At 32.5% G+C, this 23,005-nt stretch overlaps 1 protein-coding gene across 2 annotated transcripts; it reads left to right on the top strand.

Moving 5' to 3' along the window:
- The first annotated feature begins 1,063 nt into the window (after window positions 1–1,063).
- On the top strand, window positions 1,064–22,768 carry PITX1 (paired like homeodomain 1). 2 transcript variants are annotated; one of them, XM_053463511.1, is made up of 5 exons: window positions 1,064–1,249; window positions 3,497–3,552; window positions 12,707–12,853; window positions 14,985–15,190; window positions 21,033–22,768. In XM_053463511.1, the coding sequence occupies exons 2-5, from the start codon at window positions 3,507–3,509 to the stop codon at window positions 21,579–21,581; spliced, it is 948 nt and encodes a 315-aa protein (XP_053319486.1). In that variant the 5' UTR covers window positions 1,064–1,249; window positions 3,497–3,506; the 3' UTR covers window positions 21,582–22,768. The 2 variants fall into 2 exon arrangements, with proteins under 2 accessions (XP_053319486.1, XP_053319487.1); XM_053463512.1 differs by lacking the exons at window positions 1,064–1,249; window positions 3,497–3,552 and adding an exon at window positions 9,438–9,509.
- Window positions 22,769–23,005: the final 237 nt, after the last annotated feature.

The following is a 23,005-nucleotide window of genomic DNA, read 5'->3' as shown; positions in this document are numbered from 1 at the left end:
CTCCCCAAAGGAATTGGAGCCGATGTCCACGCGAATCCCATCAGCCTCCTCTAACTACTGCACATCTATTATACCATCATTTGCAGTCTCTCCCCGTATCCTGCAATTTAGTGATTTAATAAAAGGTATTGCTAACTTCAGCAACGTGCGGGTTAAGCCAGAGGACAGAAAGAAATCTTTAGCAAATCCCTAAAAAAGACCTTGTTCAAATCTTCCAGCATCCTCTTATCTATAACCTAGACAATTATATATGAGTGTTTTAGGCACATGGAACTGTAAGATATGTAATTAATATGTAGCCATCTGAGTGTGCAAGCCTTGCTTACATACTCTCCAACTGAAAGGGTTAAACAAGCACATTATGAATATATAATAAAATGCAGTATTCTTAGAAGAAGATGCCATTTGAGTGAGTAAATTAATTCAATCAAATGGCATCTTCTTCTTCTAAGAATACTGCATTTTATTATATATTCATAATGTGCTTGTTTAACCCTTTCAGTTGGAGAGTATATAATGAAATCCTACATTTTGTTAACAAACTGTGTTTAATTGCATTCTCTTAAATGCATTTTCCTCTAAGTATGTCTCTAAATGACATCCAGGATTACAAAGTAGAAACCAAATTCCCTAAATTGAATAACATGCATGATACTAAAAGTTAAACTCAATGCAAGACACAGCAAATAAATGTAATTAATTATGAGATATCTCAAACAATATATGGGCAAGTAATAGCCTTTGGTTTAAAGTTCTGTTTACAATATATTTCACATTGTCTGTTTGTATAGAGATGGCAATTTAAGCATCTTATCCAATATATATATATATATATATATATATATATATATATATATATATATATATATATATATATATATATATATATAAATAAAAAATATATCTCATGATATCTTCACAGTGAAGTCTGACACAAGGTAGGGCAAGTTTGATCAGCCTGTTGGGACTAACTCACCAGCTATCTCTTTCTCTTACTGTGTGCACACTCTCTCTCACACTCTCACACTCTTCTTGTACACGCACAGTGTGCGGCACTCTGGGACTCCGGTGACGTCATACCGATCTAGAGAGATCTCCCTGAGAAAACCCAACAGCACCAGGAGTGTCTCCCAGATCGGCGCGGAGTAAGCGCAGGGCATCCACGACTGTATTTAATCGCTGGGGATCTAGAAATCACATGAGGACATTGCATCGGTCTGCAGCGCTTTTTGGATAGATCGCTACACTGGTAAGTCACGGGCGGTTTTTTTTCTACGCGTGTCTTTTTCAGAGCCGTAGAGGAAGTACCTTGTTCAGTTAACCCCCAAAAGAATTGACTCTGTGGCACAAGTAAATCCTCGAGCTTTAATAATCTAAATTGGTGATTAGTAATAAAATGACTGTTGCGTTCTTCTTCCGCACTTTCTCACGCACTTATCGCAGCGTTCTTTTCAGAGAAAACTACCGGTATATTAGAGGCAGCTTCTTAATATTTGTGATAATGTTCACTGTGTAACCAGTGAGCCCTGTAGCCAACCAGTATATTTATTAAAATACAACCTTTATGTCTAAACACAATTCTAATGTATTTGTTGTTAGGTGCTGTGACATTGGTTTGTTTGTTTGTATGTGTTTATAGATCAATGGGTAAACAGATGGATAAATCGAGTTATAGATAGATAGATAGATAGATAGATAGATAGATAGATAGATAGATAGGCTGGCAGGCAGATATTGTGTACATATATATATATATATATTTATATATATATATATATATATATATATATATTTGTGTAGATGATGGACAGCCACATCTGTCTTCTGATTATTGTATTCAAAACTATAAGGTTTTTTTTTCCTGATTGTTCCTTAATTTGTAGAGGCCCTGCTTCCTAAGTTTGCTATACTGAACAATTGACAGTTACAATTGCTTACGTTAGACTTAAACACTTAAAATCTATGTCATTATAGATTAACCGAATGCCTTAGTTGACCTCACAGGATAGACCCCCTCCCTCCCTCCAAAGATCCACTCTTACAAACTGTGGTTAGATAGATAGATAGATAGATAGATAGATAGATAGATAGATAGATAGATAGATAGATAGATAGTTGTCTTATCATTTTGTTTCCTGAAAACAAATTATTAAGTGTAGGGAGGAATATTGAGGAATATTTGTTATATCTGATGCTTTGACATGTTGTGTAACATGTATAGTTGTGCTGATCAGATGCTGGCTCTGAATTGCACATAGAGCTGATTTCTCTTCTAGTTGGAGAGGAAACTAATAAAGTGAGACCGGTTGCAGAGGGCAGAATGTTCTAAGCAGCATGAGTTTTCCAGACAAGCTCCTCATTTACAGGGGTGATTGCTCACTTTAGCCTTGAAGTTGGGTCCTTGACGTATTTATACCTTGTATAAATTCTTTAGTATCTCTGCACTTCGTCAAGCCTGACAAATATGCTAGAAAACTGTAATTCCAAAGGGGGGTTACCTCACTCCACTAGCCTAAAGATTTCAACTAATGCAGTTTAGCATTGGCTCTGGGGTAGCATGGTTATAGAGTGTGGAAAATGGACATTGCACATATCAAGACTACCTTGCAAAATTCCTTTTCTTGCAAAACATGATAGAGTTGACAAGACACACATTTTAAAAAGGCTAATAAAAATTAATACTTGGGGAAGAAATCCCCTAAAGGATTTTGATCAAAAAAAGAGTAAAAGAACACTGTTAACCCCTTCAGTGCTGGAGTGGGTCGAACACTACCTAATACTTAATCGCTCGAAGCAACACAGTTTTATATTTAATAGCAATTACCCACATGCCAATAAAATATACCATAGGGGTATTAAAGATAAATGTAGGCACAGCCTTTACTGTAAAGGGACATAAACAGTTGCGTTTAATTAAACTACTAAAGGTAAAGAAAATGAAGGGGAAATCATGAAGGGAAAAAAGTATAATTATGCCTTGTAAAAACACAAGTGGAGAAGCTAACTAGTTTGATTAGGGGCTTTTGAAATGCCTGGATGTGATAGATCAATATCTCCTTTAGAAAAGCAAACCGCAACTTAAAACCGTGAAACTTCCAATTGCTGTGCTCACTCATTTGTCTTAGATTTTCCAATTAATAATTCTAAAAAGGAATAATTCAAGCAGTTCTGATCTGCCAAAACAAGTAACCAAACAAGATTTGTATCGATAAATAAATCAAGATCCCTAAAAACATGAAAAATGCAAACCCCTTGAACCATAGACGATTACATACGTCTACAGGTCCACTGGGTGCATTGTTTACTTAACTTTACATATGCTGTATCATATGCTTAAATATCAATAAACCAAATACCTCCCAAAGGACACTCCATGTGTCTGTTGCAGATAAAGCCACCATTAGTTACAATGATATTTTGGATTTGCCTTGTACAATAAAGATCAACAATGGCAGTTTATCTTTTGAGTAATATTCCCTATTTGCTTTGTTTACAGAGATACTATTATGGAACTAAGTCTTTCTAAGAACGCTCCCTCCTATGTTGACTTAGGTAAGTAATAAACAATAGTAAAGTTTCGAATTTATTTTAAGTACTTTAATTTAGTAGAATATTTTCTTTAACGAAAAAAAAAAATACTCGGTTACACCTAAATCACTACAATGCAGTTTAAATATGTATGTGTGTGTGTGTTTACACTGTGTGTACAATTGTTATATGTGTCAGATGCATATACCTCCAAAAGAAAAACTTAAATATGCCTAATAAACTATACTAGTATATTATCTAGCTTAGAGAACTAGGGCATTTGCATTGCAAAATACAAATGTTAAACTAATTAAAACTAATAAAACTAATGAAAACGAATTCGTTTCTTGTAAAACGTGATATTTGCATTACCTGTGCTGGGTTCTGGTACCTTGTTATACGATGGTAAGTTATACAATAAGATAGGAATTATTACATGAACCCATCAATAAATAGTGTATATTGTGAAGGACAGCTCCTTGCATACTAAAACATCTGTACATTGCTCTTGGCTAAGCGCAATGTTGCCATACATCTTACATAGCTAAACAATGTTGCCTTATAAATAGCTTTATAAAATACATTTACTGACATTGTTTAAATGTAACGTTTTGAAATTGTCGTTAAATCTGACCCTCCATAAATTGTGTTTAGTTTCTCATTTTTATGCACTAATAGAATTTAGCAAATATTTATCTAAATTACATTTTAATCTAATGGGGAAGTTACATGGGATCGATATATATATATATATATATATATATATATATATATATATATATATAACGCACACACATATATATCTGTAATTTAAATTCAGTATATTCAGTTTAGTCATATTTCCATTTTCAGGTATGTGCAAATCATAGCTAAATAACTAATTTTAAAAATCCGAGCACAGTGATATTTCTTTGTAGCATAACAAAGTTTATTTAGCAATTTGAAAGCTAAAATATCCTAAAAGCTATACGGTTTGTTGTGATTATTCTATGCACATTCGGAATCTTCTTAAAACAACATAGTAGTCAGTTAAAAACACCTACCATTCCAGCCCACACACGCATACTTCACAGTGTATTGAATATATACCTATATGATTATTTTATTATGTACCATAACCCAAGTTAGACATAATTCTCATGTATTCACTCTATAATTTAAGTACCTCTATATGCACAGATCGTCGATCATGTTCCCTGAGTTATTAGTTATTTTTTTTGGGGGGGGGGCAGGGGACTTCTATATGAATGTGAAATACAGTACCTAATAGTAGGTGGTCCCTGTACATTTGTTTAACTAAACTGGGCTTTCTCGTTTAAACTCATCCACTAATGTAAGAGGCTTAAAGAAGGAATGTCACTTGAACAAATAGTTACCCAGGGGCTAATTTTCAAAGCAAAATGACTTGTTTCTTATTCTATCTGGATACATGGGGCAGATGCAAATATTTGATATTTTAGAAATTTAAATGCCATTTAACAAAAAAAATCACAGAATTAAAGGTAAAGATCATTCAACAGAAAATGGGGCATTAACCCTTGTAGTGATTTATAGAGTTTTAACTTCTGGCTTTGCCAAACCTGATGATAGTGCCCCTTCATTTCCTTAAAAGTGCAAAACATGAAGTTCGTTGGATTTATTGAGAACAGGCCTGAAATGGAGAGAGGGAACAAAGGGGATATGGGGCGGATTAATTATGTGTGGGACTTGAAAAAACACTCCTTACTAACTATAGTAGAAGTAGCTAACTGCCAGACAGTGGTGTAGTCCAGTACCACATTGTGGACTACCACAACCAGCTGGCAGATGAAGGACCACAACAGGCTAAATGTCAAAATATTGGATTTATTTGGATGAACACCTGTTACACATATACTTATTGCTCATCCCGTTGGCTACTGGTATATATGGATGCAAAGATAAATGGGGTGGAATTTTCAAAGGTAGAGCAAATACTGAATTATTCTTAACTTCCTACTAGATGGCTGATTTCCTTCTTCTTTTTTACTTTGCTTACATCCATAACTACAGAAATAGCCTAGCAAGCCGGTTCAGAGGAGCAATATCTGGTTGATGCTCTGCTCTGAAGATCTGTGGTCAGTACCACAAGATGCATGCTGTGTGTCTTCTGGGAAATTTGAAATAATTGGGATTCCAGGCAACATTTACACAGTTATAGGATCCTTTTAATGCTCCGCTTATGGGATTTGTATGCAGTCTCTTTACGTTAAGTATGTGTTGAATGGGACGGTATAGTGCTGGTTTAGTTTGTTGTTTTTGTTATAGGCAACTTATTGTGGGGTGCCCCCTTAAAGTTGACAAACACCCCCCCCTGCATGGCTTTCATGACATCATGTATCTACAAAATGGCAGTAGGTTTGGGACTTACTCCTGTTTGCATTTATGTGTATTGCCAGTGTCTTGAAAATGGTTTTTATATCATATATATATATATATATATCATAGGAAATTAAAGATTGTTGCCTTTTTTGTTTTGTATTTCCCAGACCATATATATATATATATACATGTATATATATATATATATATATATATATATATATATATATGTATATATATATATATATATATTGGCACCATAGAGTGTTCTGCTTAACTCCCCAGCATTAATATGCCATTTCTGTTATGGTACTCTACACTGAGTCTGTAGATGGCTGATATAAAGTGTTCCCCTGTCTTTTCCGGCAATTACCTCCCATAAGAACAACAGCTGTCCTATAACTGCAAGGCTCAGCTCAAATGAAAGGATTTCGCTAACCAGAGGACCTTCCATTTAGCATGGCCTCAAACTGCTTTTAAAGGCAATTGATAACAACTCCATATTTACTGGAGCCCTTATGAAGCAGTTTTACTGGGCCAAGAAAAACTACACGTTTTAGGGTAAATACAGCAGTTAATAAAGATACAGGGTGTCTATTATAAATTATTCAGCTGTGGGGGACTTTTTAAAAAGTACTAACCATACCAGACTGTGAATAATTCGGAAGAAACCGCCAAAGAAGTTTGACTTAGGTAGCTATATATATATATATATATATATATATATATATATATATATATATATACCGGTGTATATATATATATATATATATATATATATATACACACACACACATATATATTAACGTGTAAACGCACATAAAATAATAAAATATGTAAATAATATGTATTTTAAAGTCTACCTGATAAGTTGCTAGATTTTAGCAAATTTGATAATTGTATCAATATGGTTGCTGAAGGCCAATTTTATACTGTTATTTAGTATTTAGTTAGTTTTTGCAGATTGATTATATATAATGAAATATTACTAAAATATTATATGTTATGCGGGTTTCTAGTGCTTTAGTGAAAATGCAACACAAAAATGCAACAACTTGTTTCACTTAAATTAAATACCTGGGCCTTAAACATTTTCTACACACACACATTATATATATATATATATATATATATACATATATATATATGTATATATATATATATATATATATATGCATTTATGCTATTTCTATATACAATGTTGCCAATAAAGACGAAAAGAGGAAACGAATATTCAATCACTGAATTAAGGATTCCGTGGGCCAGTATATTCACCTTCTTATTGATATTCCCTAAATAAAACAGCACAAATTATTACTCTAAATAATATTTAACACGTATTAGAGCTAATTATATATACAGAACGTTGGAATTACATGCCTTTAGTACATCCTTAATAATAAGTAAATCCTAAGTAATAATGGTCCCATTGCCTTTATTACAGTCCATTTATTTTGCGCTTTGTAGTGTGCCGCATAAATTACAGACCCCTGTATTATTTTTGCTTACCGAATTTCTATTTCATTCTTTACTAAATACAATATTTAATAATGTTTGTTTTAAAGGGCCCAATATTTCAATTCGTTTTATTTATACTTATTATGGATTGGTCGTGTCATTAAACAGTTATTTTATGTGTTTGGTAGGTCATAGTAATGTCATTATTATATAACTTTCATATATTGTGTATAGCTGGCAACAAGATTGTAAAATGGTTGATGACATCATTGCTCAGTGCATGAAGTTTAACCAGAGGATTTGCTCAAAATCAAATAGTAACAGAATTACAAATTCACTTTTAAATGTCCTGATCTTGCTACCCACACATATATAAATAAATATGTAGCTCATACCTCTAGATAACATAAATGTACTATCTGTAATAAATATATACAGATAGATAGATATAGATACATTGTTATTGCTAGTGGCGAATAATATGTAGATGAAAAAGGACAGAAGGGGGATCTTAATATCTTTGATATATCTTATGTGCATCTTTAAAGAAGATTTGGATAAAGTCACTGCTGAATTTCCAAAAAATGCTTTAAATTTAGACCTGGAGCAGCGACACTCATTACTGGAGTAACCTTATATAAAATAGAGTTAATTAACTGGCAAAAATATACAGTATCTGGTAGCAACTTCCATCACATTTAAAAAGATTTCTTCAAATAATTATTCCTTGTTTTACTGGTATTGACGATCAATACTGCTTTTAAATATGCATACATCTTTCAAACAATTAATCTGTAAAGACATTATATTAATCACTTTATATTCAGTAAGCAAGGATTGGGAAAACAAAAAAATCAGCAAAAAATATAGTCTGTTGCACTGCATGGGGAAAAAGCACCTTAAAGATTTCAAACAGTAGACAATAACAATCTGCAGAAAACAATAGTTGTGGCCATATTTAATGAAAAACAGCAGCACTGTTACTTGCTCAATTATTAATACAACTTGTATCATTTAGAGCATATTGTTATATTTTACAACAGACGATGAGCTCAAGTCAGTAATTCAGTTTCTCATTTCAGCTTATACAACTATTTAGAAATTTGTGTTGCATTATATTTTAAGAATAGGGAAAAGTATGACATTTTCTTTTTTAAAAAATAGAAAAAGAAGCAGTATAGTAGATTTAATTGCTATCCATTTTCAATAAAAAGTATTCAGTAAAAAGTATGGGATACAGAAATACATATCAAATAAAAGAGAGTGGCAAGTTTATGTGTGAAACAAATTAATAGTATTGTATAACTCATCCTCTTTTCTTAAACACTGTCATCTTTTCGATAGATTATATTTTATAAATATATGATCATCAACCTTGTGCAGAAGAGTTTTCTTTAACAATACAAAAATAAAAAAGTTCTCTGAATGAATAAATGTAGTTTTAAATTAAAATAAAATTGGTTAGAAATCCACATTTGTGTGACTTTTTTGGATTTAGGTTTATTTCTATAAAGTGCGTTTTTCTATATGAAAATTATAACATTATAATATTATAATTTAAACGTATTTACTAAATGATTTACAAATTTTACTCTCTTTCCCTTTGGTTTTTTTTTACTGCTATAATATGTTAAAAATAATACGGGAAACTAAACAGCAACAATGGATGCTAAAAACAAGCCACTATATATATGAAAGTTCATATATATGAAGTGGGTGTATTTAAACAATGAATGCCGTTTATTTGCTATTAATTTGTATTTGTTTTTATGTATATATATACATATATATATATATATATATATATATATATATATATATATATATATATCTGAAATTTGCACAGAATAATGCCATTAACATAAATAAGAATCCATTTTTTGCATTTTATCATTGCCCCAAACATCAAATGACCATTTGCGTTGTACACCACTGATTGTAGCAATAGAGATAGAAAAAAAAACCTGCGGAGATTTATCAAATACTAGAGCTCTATTCCTCCCCCTAGTGATCAACCCATTGAAGTCCCATTTTTTTTTTTTATGGAAAAACCTAGTATCTTAGAGTTAAGTCCATCCATATCTGAGATATGAAAGAAGAGAACATCTCTGGCAGTGTGAAGGTTGCAGGTGCCTTCATGCTACTCCTCACCTCCCTGTTACACCTTATCAACAAGTATTCATGTAAGTGTCTTAAGAGGGATAATTACTTTTTAAATTGGGGTTCTACAATTATCATTTATACTTATTTCTACAATATCAACGTTATGGAAGAAATCCCACTATAATTTTGTTTTCTGTTTTTTTTTTTAACTTTGCATTAGATGTTAAGTATTTAGCTAAAGACATGAATTGCCTTTGTTACACCTTCTATCTTTTCAGATGCGTTGGACATATTTCTCGCTTTTATCCGCATTTTAGACACATTACCTGATTTTCTGAGGTACAGAAAGCTTATGTGACTCTACATCTTTTTTAATGTCACTCCAATAAGGGGTATCACATTCGACTACAGACCCCACGTTCTTTGGGACCAATATGGCTTCATCCTTTTTTCCCTTTAGCAATAAAGAGATTTGCCTAATTGAATTGGGGCTACCTCCAAGTTTAAAAAAAAATCACATAGCTCCAGGGAACTGGCCATACCAGACACCAAGGTATTTACTAAGATTAACTTAAGTTAGCTAATCAGGATAGTTTGGGTGGAGTACACCACAAATATGTCTAGGACGACCTTATTTATCCAACCTTCCAGCACTGAGTGTGTTAAGTTGTATTGCGTTGTCTTTTTTAATAATCAGTCTAATCAACCAATAGCTGGTCTTTGAAAGTAGATGTTAAAAGATCTGGTGGGAATAATGCGAAATTTATTTTGTCTATGTAAAGAAAAGAAGAAAAAAAAAGAGTCTGAAGGTCTAGAGAGAATAGAAAACTAGACAGTGTCTGTGCAAACATACATATCTTATCGTCTGTTCTTATCAAACATGGTCCACAGTCTACAGGACCTCACTGCCTTTACCTGTTTGTTCATTTTTGCTATTAAATAAACCCTCACAGTCGGTTGTGGCTTACACAATGCATTTCATTCAACCAAGCTGAGCTAATTCCACCATGTTTGTTTTGCTCCCGATATTAAGTAAGTCTTAAATTAACAACCCTATTTTGAGATTTGTTTTCATTCTTCTACATCTAATCAGCTGAAGCTATGCAATAAAACGCACTATACCATTATCAGTTCTGTTATCATTCAGGAGCACACTTCTAGTGACTCCTGTCATTCTGTTTCATTTAACACCGGGAATGAAAATAGAGAAATGAATACACAGAATTCAGGAATTAATTCATTTTGCCTTCATGCAGAGTTCATATTCGTCGAAATGGATAAGCGGGTGTTTATATTAACTATATGTGAGATTTTGTTTGCCAGTTCATATATATATATATATATATATATATATATATATACCTATAATATGCCTTGAGGGAGTAATGTACTAAATAAACCGATATTGCAGGATTCCAGAGGTTGTTCTTACCAAAGGGAAAGGCCTGTGTACAATTTACTTTTGGTCTTCTCTCTTCTCTTCCCTGATTCTCTCCTTTTACCAACTCACACTACCTCTCATAGTTTCTCCCATAGTTATCTTGCTTTCTTTCTCCTACATCAACTAGTCTTTGTGGCCCATCAGAATGTTTTTAAGTAAAATTCACATTGAACCTTTGTATATATAGATGAATACATTTTTAAAGAAAACCTTTTTATTTTTCCCAAGCCAAACACAGAACAAAATACTCATTTTATTGACTTGGTGTCCTTTTTAACAGTTCAATTCAAGTAAAGCACCCTGAGGATAAGGGTCAGGGTGATCAGTTTGTTTACCGAATGTAGAACTAATTGTTATTCTCACTAAACTAACACCACACCTTGAATGCAGTGCCAGATCCAGCAAAGTAGCAAATTACTAAATACCCCCCCCCATTCAAACAGCTCAATTGGCGTTTCCCAGTTTAAAAGTAATTTATTATGCTTTTTGTCAACTATTTTTTTTTTAAAATTCATGTTTTTAGTTTTTATGAATCGGTTGCATGCATTTGATTCCTAAAAGGAATGCGATTATATTGGATAGTAAATAATATGTATGCTTTGCGAATGCGGTAAGAATTTAGTGCACAGTCTTATGTAGAAAATCTATTTAAATTTAAGTTAATTTTTACAATAATCAAATATCCAGAGTCTGTAACTCTGTAACAATCAAGTGAATTTAGTGAGTGGGTTTTGTTGACATGAAGAGAGAGGTTGTGATAAATGTTGGTTTGCTTATAACTGAAATTTTTCACGTAATAATGCATATTTATTGAGCTATACAGTGACTGGAAGTATTATTATTGTTATAATTATTATTATTATAGTTATTATTATATAATAGAAGTAATTGTCATACTACATATCATTAGTGACCTCATTTTTAAAATATGTTTTGTCAATGTATGCTTGTTTTATTGCTATTTTCAACTGGAAATACTACTTTATGTGCAATAAAAAAAAAATGTAAAAGCAAATGTGTCTGCATTTCAAAAGCTTCTCTACCTGAGTGTAGAGCTGACTGCTAAACAAAAGCGGCTGAACCTATTCACAGCTGCAATGAATTGTTGAATAGCATGCAGGTCTATTTACTTAAGGGTTTTGTGTGAGTTTATCAATATTTGAAGTAAGACAAAGTATTCTTATGGGCTTGGAGGTATAGGACAAGAAATAAATCACCTTAGTAGTAATGTTTAAGGGGCATTTTGTTTTTGCAAAGAGGAGAGCATAACATTAATTCATGGGGAAAAAAAAACAGTACAGAATAATGGTCGCAAACAATTTTTGGGGTATTTTTTCTTCATAGTATGGGCATTTTGTGTATTTTAGTAAGAAATGGTGTGTCTTTAAGGAATGGGTTGCCAGTAAAAATGTGATGCCTTGGAGAGCAGTTACAAGCATCTATAGGGAGTTTGTAGTCAACTCTTGTGCTTTGCTAGACTGTAGGCTGGGCTGAGAGCTGCACGTTGTAATTTATTAGCAAGACAGGGAGGTATTAACCTCAGATGGGTGGAGTTCTGCTAAACTTGCAGACATTTCAACTAGGGCAGGTCTCTTTAATCTCTTCAGCTAAAACTATCAAGCTAGCAACTCACATTTCTAGCACTCCAATGTAGTTCTGGTTGGAAATCTGCTGTCCTGTTGCCTAAGAAGAAGAATAAAAAAGGGAACTTTTGAAAGATATGTTTGTGGGCCAGCTCCTTTTGAAAGGAACAAACTGGATTTAACTTGGGTTGTGTAGGATTCTGAGGAATACTCGTTTCATGAGCAGTGTTATTTGTCATGGATTCCTTTAAAGGAGGTATGAATTTGGAAAGATTGCCTGAGAACTTAAGACCCCAGCCTTCTCACGACATGGCTTCCAGTTTCCATTTGCAAAGATCATCTGAATCCAGAGATCCGATTGAGAATTCAGCTAGTGAATCGTCTGATACAGAAGTTCCAGGTAACTAAATACATGCATAGGTGTCGGTGCATATTACATGTACATACAGCAACACACAAGTATATTTTATATATCGCATATCAGGTGAGTGGTGGTTTATTTAAAGTAATACAGAAAATCAGACAGCTTTAAAGTGAACTTTTTCCCCCCATACATCAGACAGAACTGACTGGCTTCCTGTAGCCACTACACATAAATCAAATTAAAAGTATGACTAGCACAGTTCACCTACTATAGGTTAACCTAATAGAATATTACTAACTGACTCATTCTTTCGGTGTACATTAACAATACGGTTGCAACTTTATTCATCTTTACTGATAAATCCCAAATTATACTTACATTTCAGAATAAATAGAATGTTCCAAATATTTCTTTCAGAATTATGTATCTAAAATATATGCATCATTTTAGCATATATATATATATATATATATATATATATATATATATATATATATATATATATATATATATATATATATATATATTATAACTGTTGATATTTATGCATCAACATCAACAAATTTGTATAACAGTTATTTGTTTTACCATTTACTTTTTTTGCTCAAAGAAAACGTAAAATTCTTCAGAATACCAAAATAGTATGTTGTTTGGTATGGTCATTATCAAATCTGGCATGTTTATGTGTTTTATTTTTAACAAAGCAAACAATTATTATGAATTCGTCTTGCAACAGCACATTTGGGAAAAATATGCAGACATCTGTTGTTTTAGATTACTTGAGGACAGGCCTAGCGCAGGTTTAAGGAAATTAGGAGACACTTTTTTTCCGCTGACCCCTTGGAAAATAGCTAAATTTTGCCACGGATCACTTTAACCTCACCCTTCATTCCACTTCTACCAATATATACTTCCCATGAATGTAAAGATTGCCAAATGGCAGGGTCTGTGGTGGAAAAGAGTTCTTTAAAAATAATGTTTGAAAATAACAGGAGCAAGCCTATTCTTAAAAAAAATATATAATTACATTAAATGATACATATTTTGTATATTGTTTTATGATGTCTCACTATCTTTTACTTATGAATATACTTTTTTTTATGAATATACTTTTAATTAAAATCTCATTCTATTACGTTTTGTTTCGTTTCTATCAATATGCATATTTGTATTTTGGTATTGAGTCTTTTTCATTATTAAATTTAATTTGAGGGTTTTTTCGGTTATTTTTTTTTTTTTTATTGAAATATTGCATAGGTCAGTTTAGGTAACTTAAGAAGTGTCAGCAAACTCCCACATGTTTTTTTTTTCTTATGTGGCCTATTCAAAGTGAGTACTTAAAGCTGTTTGTAATCTAGATAACTATGCCTTCAGTAAAGTATAACTAGAAATACAAACGTATTTTAATGTTTCGCATGGAACTAAAAGAACGATAATCTTTTTTTTTTTTGCGAATTTAAGCATTAATATGCCATAAAACACACGAATGTGTATTAAGGAATAACATTTATTTAAAATGTCCTTTAAATCTATAAACCCAATCCTGAAAAATTGATTTTTATTTCGAATTTTGAATTCGTTCATTTATTTATTTTTTCGATGGCAGCTGTAGGTTTATTAACGTTACACTTTTCAGCTAGCGCGTGATATTAATTACATTCTTTAATATTCTATATTCTGGACACGATTAACTGTAGCAGGCAATGTATAAAGGACGGTATATTCAAATATTAATGTTTGAATAGAATAACCGAAAAAAAGACCGGCTGCCTCAGTCTATACATTTTCCTTTCAACCTACACCTCGATCTGTCATTCCTTGTAAATTGGCAGATATTTTCACTGTTTGCAGAAATCTAAGGATTAGTACGTTCATTTACTATAGTTGTTCTTAATATATTTTTTAATGTATATTTTTGCACTATTTACCTGTGCAAAAAAATAAAAGCCGTGCTATGATGGCAATCTGTTGTAAAATAAATATATTTGATTTATTTAATTCGGAACATAAATGAGCTCTGTGCATCTAGATTAAAGGAAATCGTGACACTGTTGGGACTAAAGTATCTCTTAACCATGGATGGCCAGTCTTGCCTCCTGCCCATCTTTGTGTTTGCATGTATGTAGGCTCTGCTAATGGATCCTATATTTATATGTTTTGTTGACAGAAAAGGATAGAAGTTTGGAACCAAAAAACGAGGACGGGAATGTAGAAGATCCTTCCAAGAAAAAGAAGCAGAGAAGGCAAAGAACACATTTCACCAGCCAACAACTGCAAGAGCTGGAAGCCACTTTCCAGAGGAACCGCTATCCAGATATGAGTATGAGAGAGGAGATAGCTGTGTGGACCAATCTAACAGAGGCCAGAGTCAGGGTAAGTCTGGAAGAAAATAGAGACAAAACAAAAGAAGCCAGGGGACTGGATAAGGGGAGTGGATATGGGGAATGGAAAACTCATAAACTGTGAAACTTGACCATTTCCCTTTTGCAGAAAGTTCATAATCCATTAGTTAGACATTTTGATCAGAAGGGGTGTTCTAGTATAGGATCAAGGACATTTAAATTAGCCACCAAAATATCTTTACACACTTGATGAAAACATACAGTCCTTAAGGAAATATCTTGTATAACATCATCACAATGTATGCGTTCGTGTTGCAAGAGATGACTGGTGTGTAACACAGTTTTTTAGAGACTAAGAATAATTATTCTTAAAAGAATATAAATATAATCTAGGTGTCAATGAATTAGATCACTTAATATGTAGATTCGTATAATAAAATACATGGTATTATGGATGTTGTTTGTTAAAATTATTAGTTTTCTTAGTGGTTCAATAAAGTCAGAATATAGTTTAACTTTCAACTAAAGAAATATAGCAAAAAATACATGCAAACACGACTTTTTTTAAAACTGAAAACAAATGAGTCTATAGAATAGGAGCTACGTTTTCCCTAGGTAAATGTAGGATAGGCATATAAACCTAACAGATTATCGGTATTGCTACAGTTGTACTAACTGCGCACGCGCACTAAGCTTGCTGTACTTGGATTCCCTTGTTTTTAGCCCTTTTAATTTACATTTACCGACATAGTTAATCTTTATGTCATTAGTTACATGCTACATTGGACATTGAACAAGAAACATTGTTCTCTCCGATGACAAAATACTTGGATGAATTTTACACATATGTACCCCCAAGATAAGCAAGATTAGGGTACTTAACGGTATCTAATGAGAGTTATTACTAGCTATAGCTTTAATATTCAATGTTGGCTTACTACTTTACCATCTTGCTTTGGCTCATTACAGGTTAATTTTCTTTAACTCTTCAAATATTCAAATGTTACCAGATACACTTAAAATATAACTAAATAATGAAATATATAGATAGATAGATAGATAGATAATGATACATATATATAGATATATATAGCTTGAGATAGCCGTGTTAGTCCAGTAATCTTCGGGGAAACAAAACCTTATATTTGCACTTTAATTGTATTTAGATTTGATACCCCCTACCAAATGTCTCTTTTTCATAGACCTATTTCAGGTCGTTTCATTTTGCACAGACACATTAAATATAGTTAGAGGCTCCAAACAAAGACCAGATGGAAAAGAAAAACCCAGAACTGAACCTCAAGGCAAATGGAAACTGAAAGGTGCATTTCATATGGCCCCTAATAAAGACTGGAGAGAAGGAAATGATTTGCATGTAAAAACTAATAGCTAAAGCTAACTGCAAAAGGGTCCTGAGTTTAGTTTTTAAAGCTGCAAGTCTCATTTAACTGGCTTATTACTTAAAAATAATCAACTGAAAATTAGTTTCAAAATGAATTTCTACATACACAGTCTTTGGTGTTTTCTAATTTAGACTTTAGAGAACAGTATGTTTTCTGCACATCTTGCCCTCGCTATGTTACAGACTGACACAGTATTCTGGACTGAAAGAAGGCTCTGTTAGGATGTAGGTTCAGTTGGAGGTGGGGAGTCCACTTGTGAAAGTCCCTTACAGAGATGGCGGTAGAAATTGTTCCACCATTCCAAAGAACATGCAGGTCGGGTTTCTACAACCTAGAAAAAATAGGTATATATATATATATATATATATATATATACATATATATATATATATATACTTATGTATTCTTTCTAGCAGTCGGACAGTAATTATTTACCGTTAAAAAAATACACTATATAGTATAATTTGGATGGAATTATTATTATATACTATAACGAAATTTGCAAATTGGGTGATTCGAAATATATACACTGAAGAAACGAAATCAGGTTTAGAGATTTCAGTGCCATATCGATGTGGAACGAATTTCTCATCAGAAAGTACTGTGGTATATTGGGCCACAAATGTGGCTTAGTAATTCAGTCACTCGATAACAATATCGCTATTTATTATTGTTATAAGCAAATGCTTATCCGCTAATAGGTAAATTATTCACATGCAGGTAAGGTGCTTTTAATGTTAGTGAAAAGACACGCAAATCGGTCTCACGGTCAAAAGATTTTAAAGGCAAATATTTGAACCAAGAACTGTGACACAGGATTATTATTATTATTATTATTATTATTATTTCCCCAGATGAACAGAAACAAGGGCAGATAGAGAGATGTAATCATCGTGTTTATAAAATAATGCATTTTGAGTTTTTATTTGAAGACTTGAAAAAATTAGTTTAAAAAAAATTATAATTAACCCTGTTAGTGGGATTGTATACTTATCAATCCCCCCCTCTCTCCCACTCTTTCTATACAGGTATAGGTTTTATTTTTCTTAAAATATATAGTTACAACCGCGCATACATTAATAAGATAGTCTCCACCTGGATTCAATGCCAGAAAAAAATATATCACAAAGTAATTCAATAGCAATAGGGGCAAAATAATTTTATCTTATTTTTTCATAGTGAAGTCTTTGGGAAGATTGATAATTATTGCGATCATTTTATCTATGCCATTTAATGTCGTCTATTGTGTGTGCTTTTCTATACTCGCACACATATAGAGGGCGCAGTGTAACTAGCCATTTAATCAGGTGTACTGGACATTTTGCTTTGCAGCATTTACACTTTTCTACATGTACCTCTAGTTTGTCTGCATCGAGTGGCTGTAAATCATGAGCGTTAGAGTTCATATCAGCGACGAATCTCCATACACACACACACACACACATATATTATATATATATATATATATATATATATATATATATAGTTCATTGATGTGGATATATCTAGCTTTAATGTAATTTCTTACAGGATGGTGGAATGTTGAAGCCTTCGATCTGACGTCATTATTAGACTTGATCCTTCTTTGAAACTCTAAATATACCAATGTTTTCCACTTTCCATTTACCGCGTCATTCACTATCTGCTAATATTTATATTAATCTTCTAAATAATGACTGTAAGTAGAAGAATTATCGCAGCTGTTTCCCCGGTATAAGGCGGCGTTTTAATAGTTTCAATTTCTGAATGCAGAAGTTGAGTTTTAAATCGATGTGAAAGAAAGGTACAGCTACATTAACATCGCTCGTGTTTATAACATTTCGCCCGTTGTCATTAATCTGGCAGGGCATTGGGAATTCTTCAATAGATGGCTGCAATATGTAAGGACATCTAAACTAAGACGTCTATCTTTCCCATTCTCTGCCTCTCCCTAGTTTTTCTCTTCTCCCTCCCCCTCTTTATTCTGAGCATTTATGCTTAAAATGTGTCACAGTGTTATTTAGATTTACTATGGGTAGTTGCAAGGACTTGTAAAACATTGACTAATACCTATACATAGATCAAATGTCTTGTAATCCAGTAAAATTACAAGACGGCAGAATTAATAAAAATGATACCCTATATAACTCCGTCCAACAAGCACTGTAAATTACCAGGGCGGCACAATTCCATTGGCCACCCCCATATAGGTATATTATATTTATATATATATATATATATATATATATATATATATATATATATATATATATATACATATATATATATATATATATATATATATATATCAATAAGCATGTTTCACTAGAGAATTGATAAATCTCATTTAACATTTATATTTATATACATCCAAATGATGTCCCATGTGAACTAGCCTAACAAATGTACAATGTCCTGCTGTGCCCTGCCGTATTATTTTTTCTATGTTTTCCTCATTTTTTATTTAACTAAACACATTGCATAGCGGCAATGCAATAATTGGTTTAGGAATGATTAATTAATATCTGTTTTGTATTCTACTAGTTGAGATTTTTTTCTATTCTTCTATTAATAATAATAATAATAATTCATACATAAAATATATCCATATACTCTTTCCCTGAGACTGACAGGTTAAAATGGCAAGTCAGATTGTAAGAGGTGTATATTTTTATTTAGGTGCGTATATAAATATATAAACTTGACTTGATAAATGTCTTTGAGTGAGACTAAAACCTCGATGTATTTGTGAATTAACCACTGGACATAAATTTTCCGAAAATCCTATAAGTGCTTATTTCTTTTAGTCTGAACAAAAGGTACTATACAGACATACACACAGATATATATACTGGTGTATATACCGGTATCTATCTATCTATCTATCTATCTATCTATCTATCTATCTATCTATCTATCTATCTATCTATCTATCTATATATATACATATATATATATATATATATATATATGTATATATATATAGATAGATAGATATGTACATATATATATATCTATATATATATATATATATATACCTGCATATATATATATATATAGATAGATATATATGTAGGTATATATATATATATCTATATATAGAAACGCCACTATAGAAACAATTTCTGAACTTGATAAATTATATGCATTTCAAATTTTTAACGCATTTTTAATTTTACCTCTAACCAATGCATCAAACACTGGTGTCTGGTATGTTTTATTTTTTAACGAATTCTATTTTAATTGGGAAGGCTTGTTATTTGTTTACCTGGAAATGGGCTGGCAAGCAAGCGTTTTATTAATGAAAAGCTTAACTTTTTTTTTCCTTCAAGTTAAGGGTGTGCAGTTAGCATATGAAGTTCTGCAACTAGTCAAGGCAGTAAATTCTAATTAGTAATACATGCACAGTCTACATATCCAAAGGGCAATGTAATGATTTTGCTCAAACACTACTAATCCAATCCCTTTTTTATGATCTGTAACAAGGCACTTTTATTATGCTGTATAAATAGTCGGAAATGCGGAGGTACTGGTGCACAAATGTATTATTAGAGAAGGGGCATTGATATAACATTTACCATGGCCAATTAATATTTTGGTAAACCAAGGGCAGCAGATTTGCTCTGGCAAATTGAAAGCAGACATTAGTAAGGAACAAAAATACCACATAAAATAACTGATGATGTCCATTGTAGGAGATGATTGGTGCCACTCCTTGATGTTCAATAACATGAGAAATATTTGTCACTGGATTTTCACTGTCATTTCTATTGTAATGTATGGAAGGATTTGGGGTAATATTATATACTTTAACAGTACTTTTACAGACTATGAGGTCCATCAGAGACCCTTGTACAAAATATTACTAAAACTGCAGATTTGTGTAGCATATAACAGGATTGTTGCAGATATGACCATCTAAAAAAGGGTTATTTATAATAAAGTGATAAGGTCTTGGAATGTCTACTTGTAACTTCAAGGTACAAACTGGCCTATTATGCACAATTAATATTTCTGTGTATTACCTTATTTGGTAAAAATCCTATGACAGAATTTAAATGACCTATATTTCACAATATCAAAGAATATCCCAGGTGTGTACATTTAATTGTTTCACATGAAAAAACATTTCTAGGATACTGAGGTATTTATTTCCCCGAACGATCAAATTATTTAATTTGTCATTTCTTAACATGTGCATTGAGTACATAGTGCCTTATTATTGCTTTTTAACAAACTAGTGCAAGTCAGATTTTCAGTGTTTATGTTCATTATACTTCTAGCCACAGCTGCTATTAGGAAATTACTAAACACTTCCCTTTTGGTTTCTTCATTATGGGTTTGGATGGTCTTTTGACCCTTTAAGTCTATTTTTTCCCCTCGGTATTATTGAGGTCACAATCGTGTAAGTGTTGTCAGGAGTCAAAAGGGCTGTGGATGACCTTTCTTTTTTGGGCCTCATTTATGGTTTAATCTTTCTTAATTCTGCAGGTCTGGTTCAAAAACCGCAGAGCCAAGTGGAGGAAGAGGGAACGCAACCAACAGATGGACTTATGCAAAAACGGTTATGTTCCTCAGTTCAGCGGCCTCATGCAGCCCTATGATGATATGTATGCAGGCTATCCCTACAACAACTGGGCTACCAAAAGTCTGACACCCGCTCCATTGTCTACAAAGAGCTTCACCTTCTTCAATTCTATGAGTCCTTTGTCTTCTCAATCCATGTTTTCTGGTCCAAGTTCCATATCTTCAATGAGTATGCCATCTAGCATGGGCCATTCTGGAGTTCCTGGCATGCCCAATTCAAGTCTTAATAACATCAACAATCTCAATAATATCAGTGGCTCTTCTCTCAACTCGGCTATGTCTTCATCTGCTTGCCCATATGGACCTCCTGGTTCTCCATACAGCGTTTACAGAGACACTTGTAATTCCAGTTTGGCTAGTCTCAGACTTAAATCTAAGCAACATTCAACTTTTGGATACAGCAGCTTACAAAGCCCTGGGTCTAGTTTGAATGCCTGTCAATATAACAGTTGATAGACTGAACAGCAGAGAAATGTGCCCTGTGGACTTTGCATTAAGAATGGACCAGATATACTTTGCAAGAGACACCGATTTTAACACATGGATGAGTTGCAATTTCTCTCTGGATTATGCGGGTTGTATGTACTTGAACTTGCACAGGAGTTACTAGTGTCCACTTTATAAAGACTTAGGTGGAAATAAAGAGTTAAATTTACATTTGGTGGTAATTAATAAGGGGGCTGGTTGGTGGACACTTGGAAATCGCTTTATCACCGAAAAACAGGAATTTGCAGAGTAGGAATATAAGGGGAGAGGAGGAAGAGTTGAAAAACCTAAATATTAGATATAAGTACATTAAACAAGGGTTAACCACTTAAAAAGGTTATTTGTATATATATGACGTTTCATTGTGTCAGATGATTGTGCACCACAGTTTAATAAACTGGTTCAAAAATGCATGATTCTTGATGTTTGTTCAGTTAAGGAAGTGATCCTGAGGATTGTTTCCTGGCAAGAATTTGAAGGATCAAGAATAACCTTAAAATCCTGCCCTCCTTCTGTGGCTATCCCATACCCCAAGTACTCCTCTCAATTGTATGTATGCTTCGCTTCGATCATTTGATCGCCTTTATTTATCGGCAGTTTTTTTTAGCACCCCATGTATCCTAATATGCTATGTAAAAAAAATAAATAAATACAATTTTCTGAGATTCCCGATTGTGCACAAAAAAGTCCATCATTCATAAGCCTAAATATGTCGAGTTGCTTGCCAATTAAAAAAAAAAATAGTATTTTTAAGGTAAGAATAGGAAAAACATTATAAAGATAAAACGGTGTTGATATGTAATTTTTTTTTACAGTTGTTTGCTATTTTTAAAAACTATAAATATGATCTGATATAGAAATACGCATAAGAAGTTTAATTGCGGCAGTATTTGTATTCGGATTGTCCGTAGAATCCCCCCAGATAACAAACCATTCGAATCTAAAATACTAAAATCATCCATTCAGTATCTGATCCCCCTATTCTCCTCTTTGTATTGTACCTGTGGTTTCGGTAATGTGGATGTGTGGATGTTTAAATAATGCTGTTGTGCATAGGAATGCAGTGTATTGTTTTCATAACTTATGTTTTTTTGTGAATACCTTTTTTTTTCCTCCAAAATTTAAGAGCATGGGAATAAAACCGATTTAAGAAACACCATTTTGTGTTTTTTGCTACCAAAACAATGTTATTTATTAATACTGTAATATTAAATTTAAAAATAAATACAACAACAGATATATCGTTTCAATTTTCAATTCCATTAACCATATATACATATATATATATATATACTACTACTACTACATATATATATATATATATATATATATATATACTACTATGTTATGAAATGTAGTTGAACAACACATTATTTTCTAATAATACACTA

The sequence above is a fragment of the Spea bombifrons genome, chromosome 4, assembly GCF_027358695.1.
Source record: "Spea bombifrons isolate aSpeBom1 chromosome 4, aSpeBom1.2.pri, whole genome shotgun sequence".
Lineage (NCBI taxonomy): Eukaryota > Metazoa > Chordata > Amphibia > Anura > Pelobatidae > Spea > Spea bombifrons.
The sequence above is the reverse complement of the archived record's forward strand: the minus strand, read 5'-3'. Positions and strand labels throughout refer to the sequence as shown.

What these genes read in the sequence shown, in the direction of transcription:
- PITX1 (XM_053463511.1), top strand. Translation starts at nt 3,507, where the DNA reads ATGGAACTAAGTCTTTCTAAGAACGCTCCCTCCTATGTTGACTTAG. An exon ending in GTCTGATACAGAAGTTCCAG is followed by an intron (nt 12,854 to 14,984) that starts GTAACTAAATAC and finishes TTTTGTTGACAG; the next exon opens with AAAAGGATAGAAGTTTGGAA. An exon ending in TAACAGAGGCCAGAGTCAGG is followed by an intron (nt 15,191 to 21,032) that starts GTAAGTCTGGAA and finishes TTAATTCTGCAG; the next exon opens with GTCTGGTTCAAAAACCGCAG.